The sequence below is a fragment of the Gallus gallus genome, chromosome 23 (genome assembly GCF_016699485.2).
Source record: "Gallus gallus isolate bGalGal1 chromosome 23, bGalGal1.mat.broiler.GRCg7b, whole genome shotgun sequence".
NCBI lineage: Eukaryota > Metazoa > Chordata > Aves > Galliformes > Phasianidae > Gallus > Gallus gallus.
In genome coordinates this window covers 2,812,512-2,834,975 of record NC_052554.1, presented here as the reverse complement: position 1 = coordinate 2,834,975, position 22,464 = coordinate 2,812,512, and the positions used below count along the sequence as shown (strand labels likewise).

The window sequence follows — 22,464 nt, the reverse complement described above, 5'->3', positions numbered from 1 at the left end:
ACCCTTTCGAGCTGATGCTTAACCGTCTGCACAGTGCCTTCCTATCAAAGGGAGTGCCTGGATTCCAAGCACGTTGCTTTGCTCTCCCAGCACTCCGACTGGAGCCGCTCGGTTTTGCTGGGTGAAACCACGGGAGCGTGCAGCTCAGCAGCCATCCGCGCACCCCGTGGGCGTGAGGAGGCTCCCGGGGGCAAAACCCCAACCCCAACCTTGGAGATGCACACCAGCCTTACCTTGGATGGGAGTCTGAGCCTGCGACCCGAAGTGGCTCGGGGTGCTGATGGATCCACGGGGGCTGGGAGTCGTCGGGGTGACCCTCATGGACTGGCGCAGCCGCTCCAGTTCCCCGTAGCGGTCGGCGAAGGGTTTGGTTTGGTCTTCTAACTTCTGCCTGTGCCCTGGAAGGTGAGAAGAGAGGATGGTGGCCAACCCGTTCCCCTTCAGTGGGTGGAGCACAACCGGAGCCCCCCGGCTCCACGACAACGAGGGGACCAGGGAGGGCAATGCTCGGTTTTAGGTGTTTTCCATAGCATTTCCTGGGTGCACCCAGGACAGCCCCCGTCCCGCTGCAGCCCCTGCCCAGCTCTGCCCGTGGCACCGCTTTGCTTCGTCCCGTTCCTCTTCTCCCGGCCCTAAAGCAGCAGCTAACGAGCATTTGCAAAGCGCTCCCAGCTCCTTCGGTAGCAGCTGCTGGAACGGGGCAATAATAATTATTAAATTTATGCTAATAGGCCCGAGGCAAGAGGCGCATGAAATACACTTGATACATAACTTTCCCATTTTACTACATTAATCATTGCCGAATGCCTTCGCTCTCCCTGGGCTGCATTCCAGCCCCAGTTACACCCGCACGAAGCTGGAGGGCCCCACATCTGCCTGGTGTGAGCACGGTGTCGCTTTATAGCAAAGTCCCAGAAGGTCCCCAGACTTTCCCCTCCTTCAGCCTGGCATCTGCTGCCTCCCCATCTTGTCTCTGATTGGCTTGGGCCGTGCTCCCAGCCTTGTGGGAAGCTCAGCCCTGACTCCAGCATCAGCTCCAGCCCCGCTCTCTGATGTGCCCACGTTGTTCCCACGCACAGCTGCAGCCCCAGTGCCAATGTGCCGATGCCACAGGGCAGGATGCGTTCCAAAAGGCCATCCCAGCAGAAAGCAAAACCCAATGGTGTTCTGAAGATGCATTCCCCTGCTGTGAGAAGTAAACCAAGGAAACCTCGAATTCACACCGTAAGAGATCTCTTCTAATCTCCCTGCGCCCCAAGACCTCAAGCGTCTCCACGTTATTGGAGGGCCCTGGGAGACACAAGGAGCACCTCAAGAAGCGATGGATGTGACCCAGCTGTCTTGCTTGGGTCACATCTCCTTATCTGATCACACACGAGAAGGAAAATGGGTTTAAGTAAGTTTTTCCTTGAGTACTTTCCTCAGGCAGGATGTAGCAGGGGAGCCGAAAGGACTGCGAGGACCAAACTGCACGGAAATTCAATGGAAATGTAACTCTCTGCCCCTGCAAAACCCCATCCTGCAGCAGCATTTGGCACGTGGCACAGAAAACCCTGAAGTGCAAATCAAGTGAGGTTGTTAATGCATTCGAGCATTATTCAGCTGCACAACCGAACCGAGGGCTTCACACAGCCACGCCGCGCTGCAGTGCCTGTGCTGCCTCCAGCAAATAGCAGTGCCCCTTGGAACAGGGGGCTGTGTGTGCAGGCACAGCCATCACCAGCAGAACAAACCCCAAACCTGAGGCTGTCCTGATAAAAAAAGGAAGTAGAAAACTTGGTGTGGATGCGGGCCAAAGCAAACGCTGGGGTTGGTGTCGAGGTGAGCGGCAGTGGGGCTCAGATCCTGGCCGGCTCCCCCAGGCCCTCTGCAGTGCGTGTTGGCCATGCCCGACTCCATCCATGGGGCTGCGTTGGGGCACCGCTTTGTTGTACAGAAAAAGGGAAGCGAATGAGTTAAAAACCAGCAGCCCCGCGGACTACCAGCCCTGCTCGGTACAAGCTGTCTCCCCAGCACTTCCTGCTGCTTGTCACCGAGAGCCGGGGACGTCAGACTTTGTCACGCAAGAGAGAATTGCTATTAATGGGTTTCTTTCATCAGAACAACCTGAGCTTTTTCATTTCTGCGGCGGCTGGCTTCATTAAAAGCCCTTCCCCATCTGCCCACAGCTGACATGCAGAGGAAACCAGCGCCGTCAAACGAACAATAGCTCATACCTTAGAGAAAAGGAAGGTGGTTTCGAGCTTAACCCGGGGACTGACTCAAAGCCTCCTGAAGTCAGTGGGTGGATTTTCAATTGACTTCAAACAGCGTCAGACCTCAACCCAAGAAATCAGTCAGAGGAGGCTTCAGCTCCCTGAATCACTTAAGGCTGATTAAGCACGATGACGTGCAGATTTGGACAGATCACCTCAAATCCTGGCGTAAGAACGAGATTTGCATCAGCCCAGCAAACAAGCAGTCCCATCAAACACCTCCCAGCTGGGAGAGCTGGGACACTTAGGCCGATAATAGGGGGCATCCGGGAAGTTTGGGGTGTTTTCTTGGAAAGCTGACAGCAAAAAGCCAGCGCTGCACTGAAGCTCAGGCCCTCAAAGCTGATTTAAAGGCATGCTTCTGCACTGAAAGATCCCAAACACCAAACAGACCCCGCTCTTCTTGCCAGCAGAGCAACCTGTTGTGGCCGCGGGGCTGTCTGCAGTGCCCAGCAGAGCACCTTGCTTCCCCAGCTGCAAATACAAAGCTGACCAAAAGTAGAAAAGGGACTCCAGGAACTTCATGGTGCGAATGATACCCAACTCCCAGTGCTGCTCAATTGGTTTTGGCCCAGTACAGATGCTGGGGGGTCCGGCCCTGGGTTTCTGTACACGTGGGGGCAGATGGAGCCGTGGGCAGGTGATGCAGGGGCTGGGCAGAGTGCAGCCCTGTGCTAGCAGAGGAAGGGGAGCAGATGGTGGGAAGTGGTTTGTCCCTCCCTGGGCGTCTTGCTGCAAAGCCCTGGCAGCAAGCTGGAGCAAAGGAAGCACAGAGCATTTCAGCTCAGGGCGGGGGGTGTTCATTAACACAGGCATTTGCAGATCATTTCCTTCACTCCGTCGAGGAGGAGATGAGAACCAGGAGACAGTAGCATGGCCCGGGCAGAACGCCTCAGCTGGGATGTGCTGTGGCTGCTCCAGCAGCTGTAGAGCCCACTGTGTGCCCACCAGCACCGCCACCTGCACTGCAAGGCCCAGCACGGCTGCCAGCACCCATCTGTTTCCTTCTCAAGCACCAGCCCAGCTCTGCAGCCCGACCAAGGAGCAGCCATGCAGCCCAACAGCTCAGCCTCTACACGTCCACGAGAACGGACTGCAAGAAAGCAATCAGCAGCGCACAAACCTCCATCTCAGCGCACAGAACACCTTTCACATCCCTCCCGAAGCCCCCAGAAGAGGTACTTCAGAGAGTGGAGAGCCAATCCTCTACAGAGGGTTGCATTTTTTTCCCAGCCTGAGCCTCGAGTCCCAGCACGAGCCCTGGGAAGGAGCCACACGAGAAGCGCCCGCGTTATGGGAACATCGGGGCTGTCCCTCGCAGCACAGCGCTCGGTGGTTTCATCTTTGCATACCTACAGTGCAGGATGTGAGAGCCCCTCCGGCCCCCCCAGACACACACCTCCAGCTCAAGGCTCGCCATGGGAAATGCCCAGCCAAGAAGGGTCCCACAGCCCACACGGAGGGTCCCACAGCCACCAAAGGATGGGAGCAGAGGACGGGGAGCCCTGCAGAGCCCCGGTGAGCAGCAGCACCAGCCCAGCGCTAAGAGGAGAAGAGGGGGGTGTTCTCAGGGACCTTCTCTTCTGCTGCCGGACAAAGTCAAGCACAGATAACTCATTATTCACATGCCCAAAGTCGGCCTGCTTACGCCGTTTGGAAAGAGAATCGGGCACGGCGAGGCTCTGCTTTGGTTTCCTCTGGCTTTCATGAGACACTGCTGCTACTGTCTTCCTCCGGCTCTGAGAGCAGGGCAGCGTGTCGCAACGCAGAGCATTCACACCGAAAGGAAAACAATATTTAAGGGGGCGTGGGGGAGAGAGAGAGAATTAAAAACAACAACAACGGGGGAGGAAAAAATAATAATAATAAAAAAAAATTAAAAAAAAAAAAAAAAAAAAGAAAAGCTGCTAATTTATAAAGCTTTTTCAGCCGGCGGTGGTCCGAGATGAATTGGCTGCCTCTAAAAGGCTGAAAATAAATATCCCTCTTTTTGAAGAAAACGCAGTGGCTCTCGGCCAGCTGGCAGGAAGCACGGAGATACGCTGCACTTACAGTGGGGTTTTACTGTCTGAAGCTGCAGCAGTGGGAGAGATGTTCATTATGCGCGGGCTGGTATTGATTAGCCGGTTTGTAAGGCCCTCATCTCCTCTCACTTGTGGGTTGGTCCCTTGGCTTCGCCTCTGCCTCTCTCCCTGCCCACCCCATGACAGGAGGCCACGCAAGCACACAGCTTCCCATAAACCCCGCAGAGCTCGGAGCCCCGACAGCAGCACACCCCCAAACTCAGCCCTGGGGGAGGAAAACAGATCTCGGACGGGACTTCCAGCAGCTCCCAACGATGCAGGAGCCACGGCTCACGGTCAGGTTGGAAGGAGCATCGCGCCCAAATCTCTGTGCAGCTTTAGTACAGACCCCTGGGGGACACGGGCTCCCCATTCTTAGGGTTCCCACGGGAGGACGGAGTCCGGATGGATGCGCAGAGGCATTAAAAACCACTTTGCTGTGCAGGTAAAGCTGGTGGGGATCCCAGCAGCAGACGGGGTAAAGTTCACCAGGTCTTCCCATCCTTACACACCCCTGGAAGGACCTGGCTCTGAGGCCGCAGGGTGAATCAGGAGGGTTTTAAAGGTCTCGACTGAAGAACTGAGAGCTTCACCCGGCACGTCTGTGGGAAATCCTGCAGCTTTCATAGCAAGGTGCAAAACCAACAACCAACCACCCCACCATCCTCCTTCGCTGCTTCTGCTCCCATTTCCAGGAAGGCAGAGCTCAGCCATGGGCTGCCTTCCAGTTCTCACGGAATTAGGCAAAAAAAAGCCCGATTCAAAGATTTGGAGGCTGGGTGCTGGGGAGGAAGCAGACAGATCTGCAGCACATCCAGCTGCTATTGCCTCAGCCGAGTCTGGGATCAGATTTCCAAGCGCCTACATCAGCTGTCAGTGTGCAGCTCGGTGGAGATCTGCCAGTTTGCAGCAGGCAGTGAGTTAATGCCTGCTATCTAACAATTCGAAATGGAACCCGCGTGCTACCAGCACAGCTGGTTTTTCCCCACCTAATAACCTGTTCCATTAGGGCAAACGCATCAAATTCCTTTGGGTGACAATGGTTAGGATTAGGATACTCTGCCCTGGACAGGGAGGATCATCTGCCAGGTTGAAATCCGTGCAAGGAATGTGCAGCGTTACGGCTCAGGCGTACGAGATGGGCCCGATGCTGCAGGGCCAGGCAGCAGCCAAGTGGATGCAGGAGCTCTCCCCAGCCGGTCCTGCACTCCCAATAACACCACACAGATCAGATCCAAACTTTCCCAAGCTCTGAGGATGCTGAGCCTTGGGTTTCCCCTTTGCCCTAGGACGGAGTTGGAGCGGAGCCCTGATGTTTGAATGCTAATATCTCCCGATCCCAGGACTGAGCTCCGAGCTCCATCTCCAGAGACTGGTTGGTATGTTGGATAATTACAGCTCCTGTCGAGCTTTGCCAGCACTCTCAGTGCAACACCGTGAGAGCCCCACAGCAACGCTACCTGCGTGGCTCCCTCAGTGCTCTGCACAGTGCTCCTCCGGGGAAGCAGCAGCAGAGCTGTGTTCCCACACAGCAGCCCCGATGGGGAAGCACAGCTTTGGCCCCATCCCGCTGCCAGCATCCCCGGTGCCACGGCTTGGAGGCTGCAGCACGGGGCTGCCCCCCATCGCTGCTTTGCTGCTCCTCCCTCTCCCACTCAGCGCATAGATTGGCTGGAAGGAGTGAGATAAAATAACACAAAACAGCATCGAAGCCCCTTCCGCTGCAGGATATGATTTATCTCTGCCAGATTTCAGAACAGGTGATGGGTCTCCGGCAGCGAGGAGTGGGGTCCCAGGAACTCAATTTCATCTCACTCTGAGTCAAATCCTCTTCCTCCCTCTGCCACATCATTGAAGCGATTGGGTGTGCTGATAAGCCCTTCGAGAGGGAGAAACGAGACGTGTCCTGCCCCGATATCTGATGCGATCTTGTGGTTTTGTTTGATAGTTTTGGTCCCTTAGCTGCTGTCTTCCCTGAAATGAAACTTGCCTTTTAGCACTGAGTTTCTTTTCAGCCGTCGACCCTTTGTGCCATCCTCCTGAGCTGGCAAACCCTGCCCATGGGGAGCGGGGCTGCGCTGTGTCAATAAACACACGTGGGACAGCCCCGGCTGCAGCTCAACCATCCTCACCTACAGCCCCCATATACCCCAAATCGCCATCACTGCCCCTTTGCAAAGCTCACAGCACCCTCAGTACAAACACTCCTCTTCGGTCCTCGTGTGTCCCAGCACACACATCCCCTGCTGCCCCATCCCAGCTCAGCTCTCAGCAGAGACCCACACAGCCACATCCAGCAGAGATTCAGTTCAGTATTTATCCGTACAATCCCTTACACACCGATCCTTCTGGAAGCATCCTTCACCAGACCTCTGCTCCCCCAAACCCCCCCCACCCATCAGACGCTCCTTTTGCTCCACTATCACCTCTTCCAAACTCAATATCAAAGCCCTCATCCCCAATCCCAATTCCCTCTTCCTTTTGCAAACCCGGAGCAGAACCGGGTTATGCTCTCCTACAGCTCAGAACCATACCCGGGGGTTTTCCAAAGCCTTCAAAAGCAGGAGGTGTTGCAACCGATCTCCACAAAGATTCTTTGTGCACCAGGAGCAAAACATAATTTCCCTGCTCTGCCTCCCAATGCTGCTTTGCTTCGAAAATATCGGTCGTTTTTAAGTGAAATGATTTTTGCAGTTATTATGCACCGGGCGATTATAAAAGCAGAGGTGGAATGCACTGCATGCGGCAAATAAAACAATTAGAGGAGCCAATTTACCAGAGCCCGTATGAATGGGGTTGCTCTGTTATGGCTCCTTTCAAGGCTGGGGTTACAGGAGTGGGTGATGCAAACCTGCAGCCGGGGGACATTGCCCTGCTGGGAGGGCTCTGAGGTCCGTGCAACCCTCCAGTCAGTGTCTGCCACCCCTCGAGCTGAACCCCAACTCGTGCCTTTGCCCAGAAGGGGTTAACAGGGTAGCAGTGCCTATAAGAAATTAGAGGAGGTAGTTTAACATAATTGCCTGCCATGCATGTATCAACAGCAGTCCCGAACTGCCTCTGCAAGAAAACAATGCCCTGGATGGTCTCAGCAGATACCAAAGGGTTCGGATTTACCCGCTGGGATCAAAACACATTAGCGATGGGAATACAAACAGAGAAACCCTGCTCCACAGCAAGTACTGATCTGCAGGGGCTGCCGCGTGAACCCGGCAGCTCGGAGCTCGGCACCGATTCCCTGCAGCCCCAAAGGAGGGGGCACCGGGAGAGCCTTTGGGACACACAGCGTTGTGCTGCCATCAGCCCAGCGCTGCCTTCACCTTCCTGCACTTGAAGAGCAAACGGACACTGCACCGATGCCACGGCGTGCCCTGAGCCCCCTCTGCTCCTCCAGGTTGGGGTGGGGTGGGAGCAGAGAGCCAAAACCCCGCAGCACGAATGGGGCAGAGGCTGCAGCGGGCGGCCGCCACGCGCCCTGAGCCAGAGGGGAAGCAGGAAATGGTCACTAAGGATTTCCTCCTCTTCCTCCCCAGGGAAGGGGACGGGTCAGGAGAGGTGGGAAACTGGCACAGCTAAAACACCGTGCTCGGAATTAGAACCAATCCACGACTTTACAGGAGGCAAATAACCGTCCCAGAAGCGTTGAGGTCATCTATTTTTTTCCTCTCCTTTTTATTTGCTGTTTTGTCCATTATTTTTAATAGTCCCCAGATAAACCAGGAGACGTACGTTTGTTTCTGTCTCGCTAAGGAGAAGCAGAGGAAAAAACACAGAAGACCCTCATCATACCCCAAACTACCGCCCCATGGGAGCAGCTCAGCACCGAGCCCGGCTGCCAACACGAGGACAGCTCGAGTTCGAGTTTCACGCATCCCCATGAGAAACCCTTCTGGCCACGATAAAGATCTGCAGCCGTGCAGCCGTACAGCCCTGGCACAGCGCAGCTCACAGCCCGGCCTGAGCGCGAGCACAGAAGCAATCTGCACTTCTCAGAGGCAATCAGGACGGCCCTGGATGATCTTCCCCTCTTTTTTTCCCTGCTTTTCTTTTTGGCTTCGATAAAGGGAAGTCCCGAAGAGATGGCTCTTTGTTAAAGGAACTGCCAAAGAGTCAGAACCGTGGCCAGAAACCGTCGATGAATGTATAAACACGAAGTCAGCACGGAAACAACCACCTCCACTGTGCATTAAACGCAGTTCTGTGCTTCTCATGGCATTTAAGGCATGAAGTCGGGTGCTGTAAAGGGTCGGCTCTGCACAGTGCAGTTACGGCCCAGCATAAGGCAACACATGGGGTGCACCCACAGCCCCAAATGTGGGGGGATGAGGCTCAGCTTAGGGCAGCACATCCCATAGGGGACACCTGGCAGCCCCAAGCTGTTCCCACCACACTGGGGTCTCTACAGAGCCTATTCTGATAAGGAGCATCACTCCGATTCTCCCTTTCCTGAGCCAAGCAGGCTGTTGGTTTTGCTACCTCTAGATGCAAATCTGACTGCTCTGCAGCTGTGGGGGGTGGGGGGGATGTGGGATCACCATCCTCACCAGCACAGCCCCATACACCCTCCTCCTCCCTGCCTCAAGCTGGAGGACTATCTGAGAATCAAAAGCAAAACAGACCTGCCAGAATTCGAGGGAAAGAAAAAAAAGATTCAGCTCCACCTTGGGAGCCAAAAAGGAAAGGAAAGCACCACGGAGGCTTCCCAGGGTGGGCTGCGGGTGTTGTATTCGGGACACGTTGTTACCACGCTGGAAGAAATGGGGCTGGGGGCACCCACTGCCCCTTCAGGCAAATGCTCCCCATTCTCAGCTCAGCCTTTCCTCTATTTTGGGGGGGGTCTTTCCCTCCCCCCCCCCCCCCCACCTGCAGCTATGACCCCCTCAATGCATGGGCTGCTGGAGTGCAACCTCACACCCCCAACCCCCCCATCCTGGGGGGAGGGGCGTCACCAACACCTCCAACAACACCTCGCTCAGGCACAGAGAAGGGGCAGGAAGGAGGGTTTCCACCCTCTGCAGACTACAAGCTCTCCATTTCCCAGCCAAGAGCGCGTGGCCGGGCTGCAGCTCAGCCTGACGTCGCACGCGGGGGACAGGCAGGGAGGGAAACCCTCAGCCCAGCTCTTGAGAACATCAAAGCAAAACCCAGCGTGGTTCTTGGAAACGGCTCAGAAACGTGGGAGGTGAGAAGCTGTGTGCGTGCGGGGCAATGGGGCCGAGGCTGCAGCCCATCCCCTGCGTTCAGAGCTGTCAGTGCACACATCCAGCACGGCCCCACAGTGTAATAGGGTGAGAGAGCCCCCATCTGTTGCCCCGGCCATCCCCCCTCTCCTTCCCATCAGTGCAGAAGAGAGCACAGAGCTGCAGAGCAAAAGCACGCAGGTCCGTGCCCAGCGCTCTGCTCCATCCCCGTGTGCTTTTGGCTGGGGGAGGGGTTAAATAAAAATAATAATAACAAATAGAACACATCTCCATCCCCCAGCTTCTCCTAATCTTCTACCACGTGGTCCAGCATACAGCAGGGAAGCAGAAGGCTCCGAGCGTCCCCACCTCCCCAGCACCCACAGCCTGAGGGGTGGGTGTGCTCCTGGTGGCACAGCTGCACACGTGTGTGCTGCCCCACAGGGCTATGGGTGGGTGACCCACTCGGCTTGGGTTCCCCTCGCCACAGTGGTCAGGATGGGGTAGGAAGTGAAAGCATGGGGTGAAGGGCTGAAAGAGCTGTATAAAGCTGGGGGACGAGCGTTAAGGAAGGCTGAACAGCAGCAAAAAAAAAATAGAAAAGACACTGAAAGGAAGAAAGCAGGAGCTTGCAAAGAGTTCCCAGGAGACGGGCAGAAGGAGAGGGGAGGAGAGGAGGAAGTGGAAAGGGTTGGCAAGAAGTGACAGCGGGGAGGAGGACAGAGCCGTAGGAAGGGAAGGGGAAAGGGAAGGCAGCCAACAGGGAGGTGAGAGGGGAGGCCCTGGAGATGCTCTCACTTATCCAGGAACAGACTAAACAGCCCCGCACAGCTCCCAGCTGTTCCCTTCTCCACCTTCTGCCTCCCGTGGGTGGGAGAGCCTCTGCACGAGGGCTGCAGCGTGGCAAAGTCGGGTTTCAGCTAAATGGAGCTGCAGAGAAGGAAATTCCACAGGAAGCTCAAATATTTTATTACTTCCTGTTTGCACTGAGTATGTCAACACCCGGCACCTGACACGCCGTTTGTTTAGAGCTAAGGTGTCAACTCCACAAAAAAAAAATAAAGATGCCCTGTGCAGATCGAACCCGCAGCGAAGCAGAGCGCAATAGAAAGAACGGAGCAAAGGGGCTGCAATGCCGCGGCAGTGCTGGGAGCGCAGCGGGGCTCTGTGGGTCGCGGTGCTCAGCCTGGTGCCCCCCGGCCCACCTCATCCCCCCCAGCCCTGCCATGAGCTCCAGCTGCAGCCCGATCCGCCGCCGTTTCTCAGCCAACTCAACTTGATCTCCAACTCCTCAGATGTTTTCTGGGCACGGCTTTAGTGAAAATTGTTGCTCAAGGGCTGAGATGAAGCGATGGGACAGGGGTGGAAGATGAATGGGAAGCTCAGAGGTGGGGCATGGAGAGGAGCCACGGTTCTGGCCAAAAACCCCACGAGAATGTTTGCTGGAGGAATTTCACCACATCTGAGAAGACGGTGCCCAGGGCTTTCCCAGGATCCCAAGACAAATGGCCAATTCTTTCCGTATGAAGGATGCTTTTCTGCACGGTCACACCAACCCCTCCCCAGCCCAACACCGCTCCTACACCCAACGCTCACCGCATCCCCTCCATTTGTGACACCACCGCCAAGAAGGGGCAAAAAAAGCACATTTTCACCTCCGTGCCCATCGCACATCTACACAGATATACACCCGTCCATGCAGTGCCTGCCCTGGACACACACACACCGAATAACCACAAGCCCTGGCGGCCGCTCTCGCCTCCCAAAGCCAAGCAGGGAGTGCAGTGGGAGCCACGGCGCTCAGCCAAAGCCCCGGGGCTCCTCCAGGTGAGCAGTGCTGAGCAGAGGGTGCTGTGCCAGAGCCCCCCAGTGGCAGCCGGGCCAGAAAACCACCTCTGACATCTCCAGCCCAAACCACTCCGCAGGCAGCAGTTCTGCGTCATGGGTGCGCACACGGAGGGAGGGAGGGGCAAAAGGATTTTTGGCTTTAGTTTTAACGGCAGCCTCATCCAAAAACGCAAAGCAATGGAGGAGAACCCCCCCACCACCACCACCTCCCCGCCATAGACTGGATTTCCACCAAACATGGGTCAAACCGAGCATGGGTGAATTCCCTTTCCTGCTAACAAATTTATCAGCATCTGAAAAGGAGCGGGGGGGAAAAAAGGTATTAAAAAAAACCCAACTCGGGTCTGAAGTGCTCAGGTCAATGACTTATGGGGCGGGGGCACAGGGATGGGGTGCTGTGCAGGCTGAGCTCATGGGCGGCACACAGCCCGCGGTGGGTTGGAACTGGGTGGTCTCTACGGTCACCTCCAACCCCAGCCATTCGATGCTGCCATTCTCTGCTCAACCCGCAAGACAAAGGCACAACCAACACGCGAACACCGCGCAGACCTCCTTAAGGAGCCGACGTCTCCAGCGCAGGTACGCAGATCAGAAAAAGCCAAAAGCACAGCAGCAAAGCGCTGACCTTGCATCCCAGGACAGCATCCCTCGGGCAAACCAGGCGAGAGGCAGGGCAGGCTGCTCCACGGCAGGTTTTGGCTAATTGTGCCAAACGAAGGCACGGCACCAAAGCAAACAGAGCCGGGAGAGCGCACCCACGGCTCAAACCCACAGCTCCCGCCCGGCGTAACCCCGTGCCTCCATATCAGAGCCTCGAAATTAAAGATCGGCGGCGGCTGCCCCGTGTGTGTGTTGAAATGCAGGAGGAGGAGCGGCTGTGATTCAGCCGGGGTTTGGCGAGCGCGGAGTATCGGTGAAATCAGAGCAAACCAAACGCTAAGAGTAGTAACTATCTTTGCCTTGTATTATTATTTATATATTCCCTGTGATGGTGATGATGATGATTATTATTATTAGAAAGGCAATCTGATGCAGCAGATAAGGGGCTGAGCAGGAGTCAGGAGGCCTGGTTGGTTTCTATTCCTGAGCTGGAGATGTTGTGCAATTGCACACCGCCTGTCCTCGGGTTCTACAGCGCCCACCGTGACCTGCAATACCCTCCTGTGGGGCAGAGGCCTGCAGGGCTGTGCTTTGGGTCTAAGAACCAACCGACCCAAACCCAGCAGCGCCGCACCTCCTGGCTGCCAGCTTTGCAAACGAACATCCCAACCCTGCGGGCTCACACAGACCCCCCCCCAGCACCCCAGGCTCCAACATTAAAAACAAGCCGAGGAAAAAAAATATATAATTCAAGAAGCATTCAAATAAATCAAGCAGCAGCAATGTAAATAAAACCCTCTTACAGAGGGAACAGCCTCAACCTGGCCTCACATCAAGGGGTGCCGATGGCCCAGCGACAGCGTCAACAGAACATGTTTTCTGAAGCACATTTAGGAGGATCAAACTGCTTCCCTTCCATTTGGGCACCGACAGCCTTACATGCAAAGCGAATGAACTGTGCTTTATATCCCCGGGGTGGTGTTGGGTGAGCAGGAGGACGGCGGGGCCGGGATGAGGGCACGCAGAGCACTGCTCGCTGCCAACCCCTCTGAGAGCGGGGATCCCCGACCACCCCGACCCCACAAATGGACCACACTGGGTTGCCATCGCAGAGCCCCGCTGCCTGCACCCCCATCACGCAGAGAGCTTCTGTGGTTGAGCCGCCTGCTTGGCTTTCCTCATTCTCTGCCGGTGGTTACTGCCAGGCTGTGCAACCCGAAAGCAAAACTGGCAGCGAGCAGCAGATGCCCCACAGGCAGGCAGGAGGCACGGGGCAGGCTGTGGGATCGGGGAGCAGCAATCCCAGCTCAACACCTCCGACCCACAACGCCCTGCACACCCCCGGCTGCAACAGCACCTCGTTAGCTCCGTGCTGCTAACAAAGCCGGGTCCTTTCCCTATGGATGAGGGCTGCTGGCAGCCCAACCCCTCACACTGTTGTGACCCCCAAACCCCCCCCCCGTGCCAAACAAAGCACAGAACTCACGTCGTGGCTCCCGGGGTCCATCTACGGTGACTTTAATGGCTCGGTGGTACGTAGCGACCTGGGTGGGGTTGGTGAACACCGTGATCGTCAGGGTGAAGCTCTTTCCTAAGGAAAGGTAAAGGGGGAAGTAAGAAAAGAGGATATTCACACGGGTTTGGTTCCTTTGAGAGCAAATCGCTCCTGCTGGAGCGTGCTCAGACACAAATATTCGCACACACCGAACTCCAACATGCATCATTTCATTTCAGGGACATTACTGCTGAGCCACAAAGCTTGGCTGGCTCTGCCAGGGCTCCACTGCGGCAGCAGAGAGGGCTGGGCTGGCTCAGAACAGCCCTGACCTTCCTGGACAGCCACTTGGCCCCATATCGATCCCCTCACCCACAGCAGCCTCCCAGTGCCTCCCCGCCCAGACGATTCCCTTTTCCCACAGGAACTCAGCCCCAAAATGCAGCGTTGGACATTGGACCCCACCCCCCCCCCCCTCCTCCACCCCCACCTTCCCCAGGGCCAGGTTTGGGTCCTGGTGCCCATGGGACGCTCCTTAGGAGCAATCCACCAACAAGGCATCACTGTAGACGTGACGGATGAGGGGTAAAGCCACACCAACACACCAACAACAGCATAAACAGGCACTGAACCCGGCCCAGCTTCACCCAGCCAGGAGCAGCCCCCCCTGCATGACCCCCGGCCCAGGGATGGCTGTCCCTGCGCCCCTCTCCCCATCCCCATGCAGACAGGGAGCAGGGACCCGCTGCCAGGGGACATTCCACACCTCATCACGGGGGGCTGCAGTGATGCTACTGAAGTTTGTTACCTTCACTATTCAAAAATAACAACAATTAAAAAAAAAAAAAAAAAAGATGAGGGGAGGCAAGGGGGAAATGCCCTCCAAAGTCATCTTTGGGTGTGCAGCCCCAGCAGAGTGGGAGGGGGGAAGACAGCAGCAGCCATACGCCCCCCACCCTGCCCTGCTCCCACTCTGCACACCCTACAGCACTGCAGCCCTCCGGATCCGTGGGGGCTGCAAGGGTGCAGCTCCAGGTGAGCCCCCCCTCGAGCATCCACTGCAGGACCACAAAGACATCGGGTGCTGCAGAGCTGAAGGGTGAGCAGAGTTCACCCCAAAGCGCCCATGCATCGCCCTCAGCTCCGCAGGGAGAGCCTTCCCTGCTCCATCTTCCCCTGGTTCGGCTTTTTCAGATCCCAACCACCACCTGACGCTAAGGGTGGACCTGAGAGCGCCCACAGCAAAAAAAAAAATAATAATAATAATAATAAAGGCTATTTATACAGCTAGAAGAAAATAATACTAACAGTAATTCCTCCTTTCATCTATTCTTATTATTATCGCTTCTGGAGAACACCTCGCAGGAACGGCTCTGCAAAAATCCCAACCCGCAGAGCAGCACCCAGCAGCGCTTTCAGCTCGTTCTCTACACAAGGAGGAATTGTGTGTGTGTCGTCCCCCCCCCCCCCCACCCCACCCCACCCCACCCCACCCCACCTCTCCCTTCGGACGCACCCGGCAGCCGCACCGCACCGCACCGCGCCGGGGATCCGCGCAAACCGCGATCGCGGAAAAGCCGACGGGAGCGGAGCTGTGGAACCCGAGCGTAGGGTGAGGGTTATTAAGGATCGTTATTTTAGGAGGTATTTTCAAGGGCAGAAAGGCGTCGGTTGGGGGGGAGCCCCCGAGCAGAGCTGCAGCTCCGCGTTGGTTCTGCCGGCTCGGATTTATTTACTATTCCTTTTTTTGTTGCCGTTAAATTGATGCTCCTTCTCCAGGCGATCGCTTCCCCGCATTTTGGTGCCCTCTCACCGCTCACACAACCACGGCCGCGACCCTTCTGCCTCTCTACCGGCTCTCAAAAATCCCTCCCATGAATTAAAAAACGACCATTATTACTCAGCACCGTTTTGAACTCATTTCCCTCCTTCTCGGGAACCCCGGGCTCAGTTCCTCCTCCTCCTCCTCTTCCTCCATCCACCGCTCCCGACCGGCCGCTCCCAGCGCTCCGTCCCGCACCCCGACCCGCAATGGGGCTCCCGGGGGCAGCGCACCCCCCCACCCCCCCTCTGACCCCGGCTTTCGTTTGGGCACCGCCGTACGAGCAGCAGGGCGGGCTGTTCGAGCACAGCGTTTGCAGCGAACCCCCCCACGCTCGAGGCCCCCTCCTTTTGTTTTACAGATGGAGATGGCGATGGGGGGGTGGGGGGGTACGGATCTGCTCCTACCTCCGCCCACGGTGCGACCACAACGCCCGGTGCCGAACCGTTCAGCGTTCGCACAGCGAGAACCTCCCGGTGCCGATTTGAGGGCACAGCGCTCGCTGTGACCCCCGGGGAGTGTTTACACACACACCGCATTTACACGAACGGACACACACACACACACACACACACACACACAGCTCTGCTCCAACAAAACACTGGGCAGCAAATTCAGATTTCCATCGATATAAACAAAGCCAGCGCCGGGCTCGCAGTAATGAAGCAGGAAGGTAAGAGCGGCAGCCGAGATAAAAACCCAACCGAAACGATTGTGAGCATTAAATACCCCTCAGAACCCCTCGGTGTGAGGGGGAGGGCGCAGCCCAGCCGCCCACCAGAACAGAGGAAGAAAACAGCCCCGATCTCTGCTCCTTCTCAAGGTGCAACGGGGACGCGGAGGGAGGGAGGAGAGATGCACAGAGCGCCGCTCGCTTCCAGCACAGGAGAGCAAAGCAGGAAAGCTCTGAAAGCTCTGAATGCATCCGAGGGCAGAGCTGAGGTTGGGTCGAGTTTGGAAATTTGGGGAAGGGGAAAAAAAAAGAAAAGAAAGAGAGAGAGAAACAACAACAAAAAGAAACAGAAAGAAAAGAGCCGAAGGGAATAATTGATTGCAGAAATGAAAGCTTAATTCATAAAAGAAAAAGCCATTTTCCGCCCATCAACCTGCAAGCAGTTAAGCGGGGAGTTTTTAAAGAAACGGCAACTTGGAGAAGGAGCCAACAGGAAAAAGGAAATGTACGAAAGAATGTAAACTATTCAAGTTTCATAAAGAGGAACAAGTAAACAGTTATTACATGCAAATAATTCCTAACATCACTGCTTTTAATTAATGCAGAGAAGTCAAAATATATCCGACGTCGTATGCGCACATCCAGAGATGGAGAAAATGCTACCAGATGGCCATTAACGTGTAGCATTCTGCTTGGTTTTTTTTAGCTTTTTGGGATGAATTGAGTGGTTCGGTCTGCAGCGTTTATTGGTGATGAAATGCTGAAGTGCTATTGACGCTGTCGGGAATTCAGGTAGGACGCGGCTGGGAAGGGGGGAAGGATTTCCTTCCAGCTGTTTGCAGGGGATTCGTTCTGCTCTGGAGATGGCACAGAGTCATTTCCTGGATGGTTTGCTGTCAGAAACCATCCCCGCCATCGGTGCGGGGGGAAATGACAGAGCCAGAAGGTAACATTTCCCTTCTGGTTTCCCACACGGCGCGAGGAAAACAAGTGCTGCTTCCCCACAGGGCACCGCTCGGCTCCCGCATCTCCCACGGCGCTAAGAACGAACCTCCCCGCAACCCCACCCGAAGGACACCGCTCATCCCAGGAGAACCGCACCGCCCCATTTCCGTGGCTCAGCACCGGGCGCTCCACTCCTCCGACACCGCACCGCACCTCCCTCAGTTCCGCAGCACTGAGGTCGGGGTTTTCAGCCCCGCACCGGGCAGGGGCTGATGAACACACGCAAGCTTCGCGACGGGGTTTTTTCCTTCCCCTTCCCCCCACCCTCCCCAAACATCTCGCGAGGAAAATCGCCGGAAGGAGCGGAGCACCGCCGCAGCCCCGGGGGTGCGCACGACCCACTCAGGAACCACTTCGGTGCCGGGCTTGGGGGGGTTCCTCCCTGCACCCCCGGAACAACACAACCGCCTCCGTCGGTTCGCGAGAAAAACGCCGTTAAATGAAAAAAGAAAGAACTTTTTCCCCCTCCTTTCTTTCTTTCTTTCTTTTTTTCCTGGAAGGGAATAAATCCTGAACAGCACGACCAACCATTCCCCGGCCGACACCTACCCCTGCCGCTCCTCCCGACGAATCGGAGATCGTTAAATCTCGCCACTTGGTTCTTCATCACGGCGGAGGCGTTGCGGAGCTCCGCGGAGTAGTTCTCGTCGTTCCCTGCCATCACCGTCACCACTGTCCCGTCGGGGACGTCTCCGAGCGCCACGACCTGAGGGCAGGACGAGGGGAATTCAGGCTGAGGTGGCCGCGGTCTGAGCCGAACCGTTTCACGGCTCTCCTCCCCTCGAGACCGCCTCCCCCTCCCCAAAGACAAAGCAAAACCAAAAGCAATTCGGGTTCCCGAGGATAGTTTAAAAATATATATATAATATATATACACATATATATAAAGAAAACGAAGGGGAAGGGGAAAGCGAGCTTAGAACTGAGGTTAGAGAGCAGCGAGGGGCTCCGGAGGGCCGAGGCTCTGCCCCGAAGCAGTGGGGAGCCGCTGTCTGCAGGGTTCGATTCGGGAGGACCGCGCTGCGGAGCTCGGGGAGCAGCGGAGGAACGTGCCCAGGGCCGGGCCCCGCACTGCAGCCCCGCGCTGCAGCCCCCCCCATCCCGCAGGGGATCTCGGAAGCGCCCCCAGCCCCTCTCCCCATCCCCAGCCCGGGCCGCCCCGTCCGAACGCACCGCGGTGCCGCCGCTGCGGCGCTTCGCCCTCCGCTCGCGGCTCGGCTCTCCCATCCCTGCCCCTCTCTCTCCCGGGAAGGTAATTAACCTCCGCTCTCATTATACTTCAAAGTTGCCTGAGAGCTCCTAACTGTACGGAATATCTAAGATGCCGTGACCGGAGGGCAACGCGGAGACTTGATTAAAAATAATAAGAGCGGCTCTCCTCAAGGTGATGTCAGGAGCGAGTTAAAGCGAGAGCGGCGGAGGGAAAGCGGCGAGGGGGAGAGCGGCACCCGGAGCCCCCCCGGACTCCCCCCGAGGAGATCGCCCCTTACCTTGAAGGCGACGGGCAGCGTCTTGTTGCACCTCCAGTGGGACGGCAGCACGGAGCACAAGAAGTTGGGGCTGTCGGTGCGCACCAATTCGCCGGCGTGATCCGCCAGCACGTCCACGACGGAGCGCACCTCGGGCCGCGCCCGACCGCCCGCGGCGGCGGCCCCCAGCGCCCCGCTGTTCTCTCCCATCTTACCGCAGGGGAACGCCGTGGAGGGGGGTGTGAAGCGCCTGCTGGTGCTCGGATCTACGGGAATACGCATCACAACGGAGGGCGTCAAGGAGCCGCCGCGGCCGGGGGATGCGAGGAGAGCGGCGGGGCTCGCCGCGAGCAACCGGGCCCCGTCCCGGTAGATCCCCGTTGTCGGCGGGGCGGTGCGGGGGGCTGCTCGTTCTCGGCCCCGGGGAGCGCCTGCGGCGGCCTCGGCGCTGTCCCGCCCGCCCCGTCCGGGGAACGGCGGCGCGGAGCCCCGGCAGAGCCACGTCGCGGCCGGGCTGCGGGCTGCTCCCCTCCGCCGGGCGGCCCCGACAGCAGCTCCCAATGCCGCCGCGCCGCCCGGCACCGTATTTACTGCCGGCCCCGGGGGGGGCGGGCCGGCCGTGAGTGACGGGGAACCTCACCAATGGGGGGCCTCTCCCCCGCCCCCCGTCCCGCTCCCGGGAGGCAGAGGGGCGTGGGCAGTGCCGAAAGGGGCGTTCCCCCCTTAAAGCGGGCCCGGCCTTACCGAGTCCCGCCCCGTCGGTCCGTACGGGCTGAGCGAGCGCACGTCGGGGCTTCGGGGGCCGCTCACCGGCCGTGGCCCCGCCGCAGCTCAGCCGTCGCGGGGCGGGGAGAGCCGCTGCCCTCCGCCTCTGGACACCGCCTCCACCCCACGGCGCTCCGGGGGCGTCCGCAGCCCTCCGAGGGAGCTGCGGGAGCGGGCGCGGCCAGACCCCACCGCAGTCATTAGTGAAGCGACCGCGTCTGCGGGAGCGAAACGGAGGCGTCGGTCTCTTCATGGCAACGCCGAACCGGGAGGAGAAACGCGCCGGGGGGGGGGGGAGGGCAGTTCCGGGGGGCGGCACGGAGCGTCTGTCCCTGTCCGGGGGGGCCCGGCGGGGCCGCCCGCAGTTGCGTGCACGTCGGGAGCGGCGCGGAACGCAGCTTCCCTTCCGTTCTTTTTTCTTTCTTTTAAGGCTTCCTTCCCTGAGCTCCTCCGTAAACGAACGCGACGCTCTTCTCCCCGAACCGCAGCGCGTGGAGCGGCCCGAGCCGCGCTGCCGTCCCGCGGAGCCGAGCCGAGGACAGGAACGAAAACAGAAATAACCCCGTGTTTGCTTTTTCTGTCTGTTTGCCTTTTTTAAGACGCTCTGTGAATAGGGAGCAGCGCGGGAGGAGCGGAGGTCCCCCCGTCCCGTTCAGCCCCGTCCCGCGGCTCTCCTGCCCTTTTTAGGGGAACGCTCCCCGCGCACCGCTGCGCTCAGCGCTATTTTCTGCCCCCGTTCAGCAGCGGGGGGGGAAACGCTCTCCTTCCTCCCACCCCTCGCGGAGCCCGGGGCACACCGCGGGCGGGTCGGCCTCGGCCGAGGCTCGGTTTCCCCCCCCCCCCCCCCCCCGCCCCGATCCCCGTGGGATTCCCCGGGGGTGGCACGGAGAAGGGTGTGCGCGTGAGAGGGGGGGCACACGGCGCCTGCGCAGTGCCCCGCGGGCGGGCAGCGCTGCAGTGCGGCCGAAGCGCCGCTCGTTGGCGCCGCGGTTCCGCGACGGGGCGGGCAGAGGGGACGGCGGTCCGGCCCGGGAGAGCCTCCCCTGCCCCCTCGCTGCCTGCGGCCCACGGCGGCGGAGCTCCGGTCCTGGTCTTCCCTCAACCTGAGCCCATGGCCCTCCGTTCCCCTCCGCTCACCCCCAACGGGCCCGTCCCGGGGCTGCGGGCGGGGAGGTGGCACGGCGGCTCCCAGCGGTTCTCCATCACCGGAGCAGTGGGGCCGACGGAGCGGTGCAATGGGGCAAAGGGAGCGTCGCTGCAGCGAGGCACAGTGCTGGGACAGCCCTGGGGTCAGCACGATGCTCGGTTCCAGGTTTAGTGGCTTTACATTTCCTTCCTTTCCCGTCTCTTTCTTTCCTGTCCTGCTGGGAACCTGCCTTTAAAGTGGCTCTGCCTAAAAGCCCACATCCCCGCAGAGCACAGCCCGTAGTGCGTCACCTCAGCCCCTTCCTCCCAGCCTGCTCCCCCCCTGCAGAGGTGACCGCTTCCCTTCCTCTTCCCAGCAGCCACCGAGTGAGAAGATGATCCATCCACGGGTGGCCAGGAAAGGCCTGAGCACCCGATGTGGGGCTCGTCGGCTCCAGCCCCAGGGAGCTCATATAAGGCAGCCCACGTCCTATAGGGCAGCCCCATCCCACAGTGAGTCTCAGCCCTTCTGTACACCCCTGGGAAATCCTCGGGGGTTTCACAGCTGTTGGTGCGGTGACACCCGGCGGTGCGCAGGGCTGGGTGAGCGCTGCCCTCCCTAGAAGGCTCTTGCCTTTCATTAAGCTTTATGCAAATGCTTTTCGTCTGGCCCAACTCGCTGCACCTTCCAGTGAGGAGTGGCGACGCTGTTCAGAGAGAGGACACAACCGTGGCTGCTTCCTGCAGTCCATCCAACTGCCGTTCCCCCCTCAGCCGGGGGCGATGGAGGTCAGCGCCCACACACAGCCCTGCTGCCCGTGAAGCTCTCCAATCCCTTTTTATACCAGTTACATCATCTCCACGTCCTCAAGGTGCCATATACGTAAATGCCATCCCCAAATACCAGGAGCCGGTCCCCGGGGGGGGGATATTCCCAGGTGCACGTGGTGCTGCATCCTGCCCGTCCCCAGCAGCCACCCCAAAGCCACCCTCTGTCATCCCCCGTTGGCTTTTTCCCCTTCAGAGCAACGGAGGTGGACTCACCCCCACAACCCAACGCTTCGTGTTGTGGCCCCACACTTCCTCATGGCACCGACGCTCCCGTTCACATTGCGGGGAGGTCAGCGGCTCTTTAAATCATTACTTGCTGGGATTGCTTCCCTCGCAGCCTCCTCCGTAGCTGGTAATTCATTTGAGCTGCTATTTAGCAGCAGAGCCTCTCGCTTTGACGGGCGCAGGGCCTTATAGGAAGCTTTCTATTAAAAATTCATCGCAAACTCTGTCTCAGGAGCACAGTGCTCAGTAGGGCCATGCGGGTGTCTGGATCTGTTTTGTAGGGAAGGGATGGGGATCTGAGAGCAGCATGCAGGGAGGGAGCGTGCTATTCATTCATAAATCAAACAGCAGATGCTCGATCCAATGGGGTGTGCGATGGTGACAGTTTTAACCCCTGAGTGTCACCGACAAAACGGGTTCTCTTGAGGCAATTACGGGCGCTGCAACCGGAGGCTCCTGCGGGAGGGAAGCTGTGGTGCTCGGGGGAAGGAATAGGGGGAAACTGTGGGGAGAAAAGGCAGCGTCCGCCCCAGACATAACTCACCGGGAGGGCTGGGATCGGCTGCGTGCCCCGTCCTGCTGATGGCTCCAGCGGGGCTGCACCAGGCTCTGCCGCACGGCCACTGCGCCCTGGGGGCGGCGGGTGCCCAATGCCTGCAGCGCTCACTGCCACGGCCACAGCTGTCACCAAAACCCGAGCAGGGACATCCAGGAACCCCATCACACCTCGCTGTCTGCACCAGCAGCCCCGGGCCGGGCAGGATCCTCACACGGAGCAGCTGGGAGTTTTGGCACAAAATGCCATCACTTGGGAAATCCAATATGAATTTCCCTCCATGCTGCCTGGGGTGGGTTTTGGTCGCTGCCGTGCACTGTGCTGCAGAGTGCAGCCTCAGCAACACTGCTGCTGTTGGCACAGAGCACGCAGTGAGAGCCGGGAGGCACTTCTCCCCTTGCACCGTCCTGCAGGCACCGCATGCAGCACCAACACCTGCACCTGTGCACACCCCGACAGGGCGGGCTGTGATGCACAGAGGAGCACGAGGGCCATTGACGTGAATCCTGTGGTTCTGAAGTCACAAAAACACCATTCTACGTTGCTCAGAACCAC

The 22,464-nt window shown here is 58.2% G+C and overlaps 1 protein-coding gene across 2 annotated transcripts in view; it reads right to left on the bottom strand.

Moving 5' to 3' along the window:
• The window catches only part of RUNX3 (runt related transcription factor 3), a 43,836-nt gene that overhangs the window by 11,622 nt on the left and 9,750 nt on the right, over positions 1–22,464 (bottom strand). For both annotated transcript variants that reach the window (XR_005841708.2, XM_015297733.4), the window contains exons 2-5: positions 18,429–18,673; positions 17,488–17,644; positions 13,430–13,534; positions 234–398 (exon numbers count right to left, since the gene is read on the bottom strand). Coding sequence is in view for 1 of the 2 variants with exons in the window: in XM_015297733.4 (XP_015153219.2) it covers positions 234–398; positions 13,430–13,534; positions 17,488–17,644; positions 18,429–18,673 (672 nt within the window). In the remaining variant the exon portion in view is untranslated. The remainder of the gene's footprint in view (positions 1–233; positions 399–13,429; positions 13,535–17,487; positions 17,645–18,428; positions 18,674–22,464) is intronic.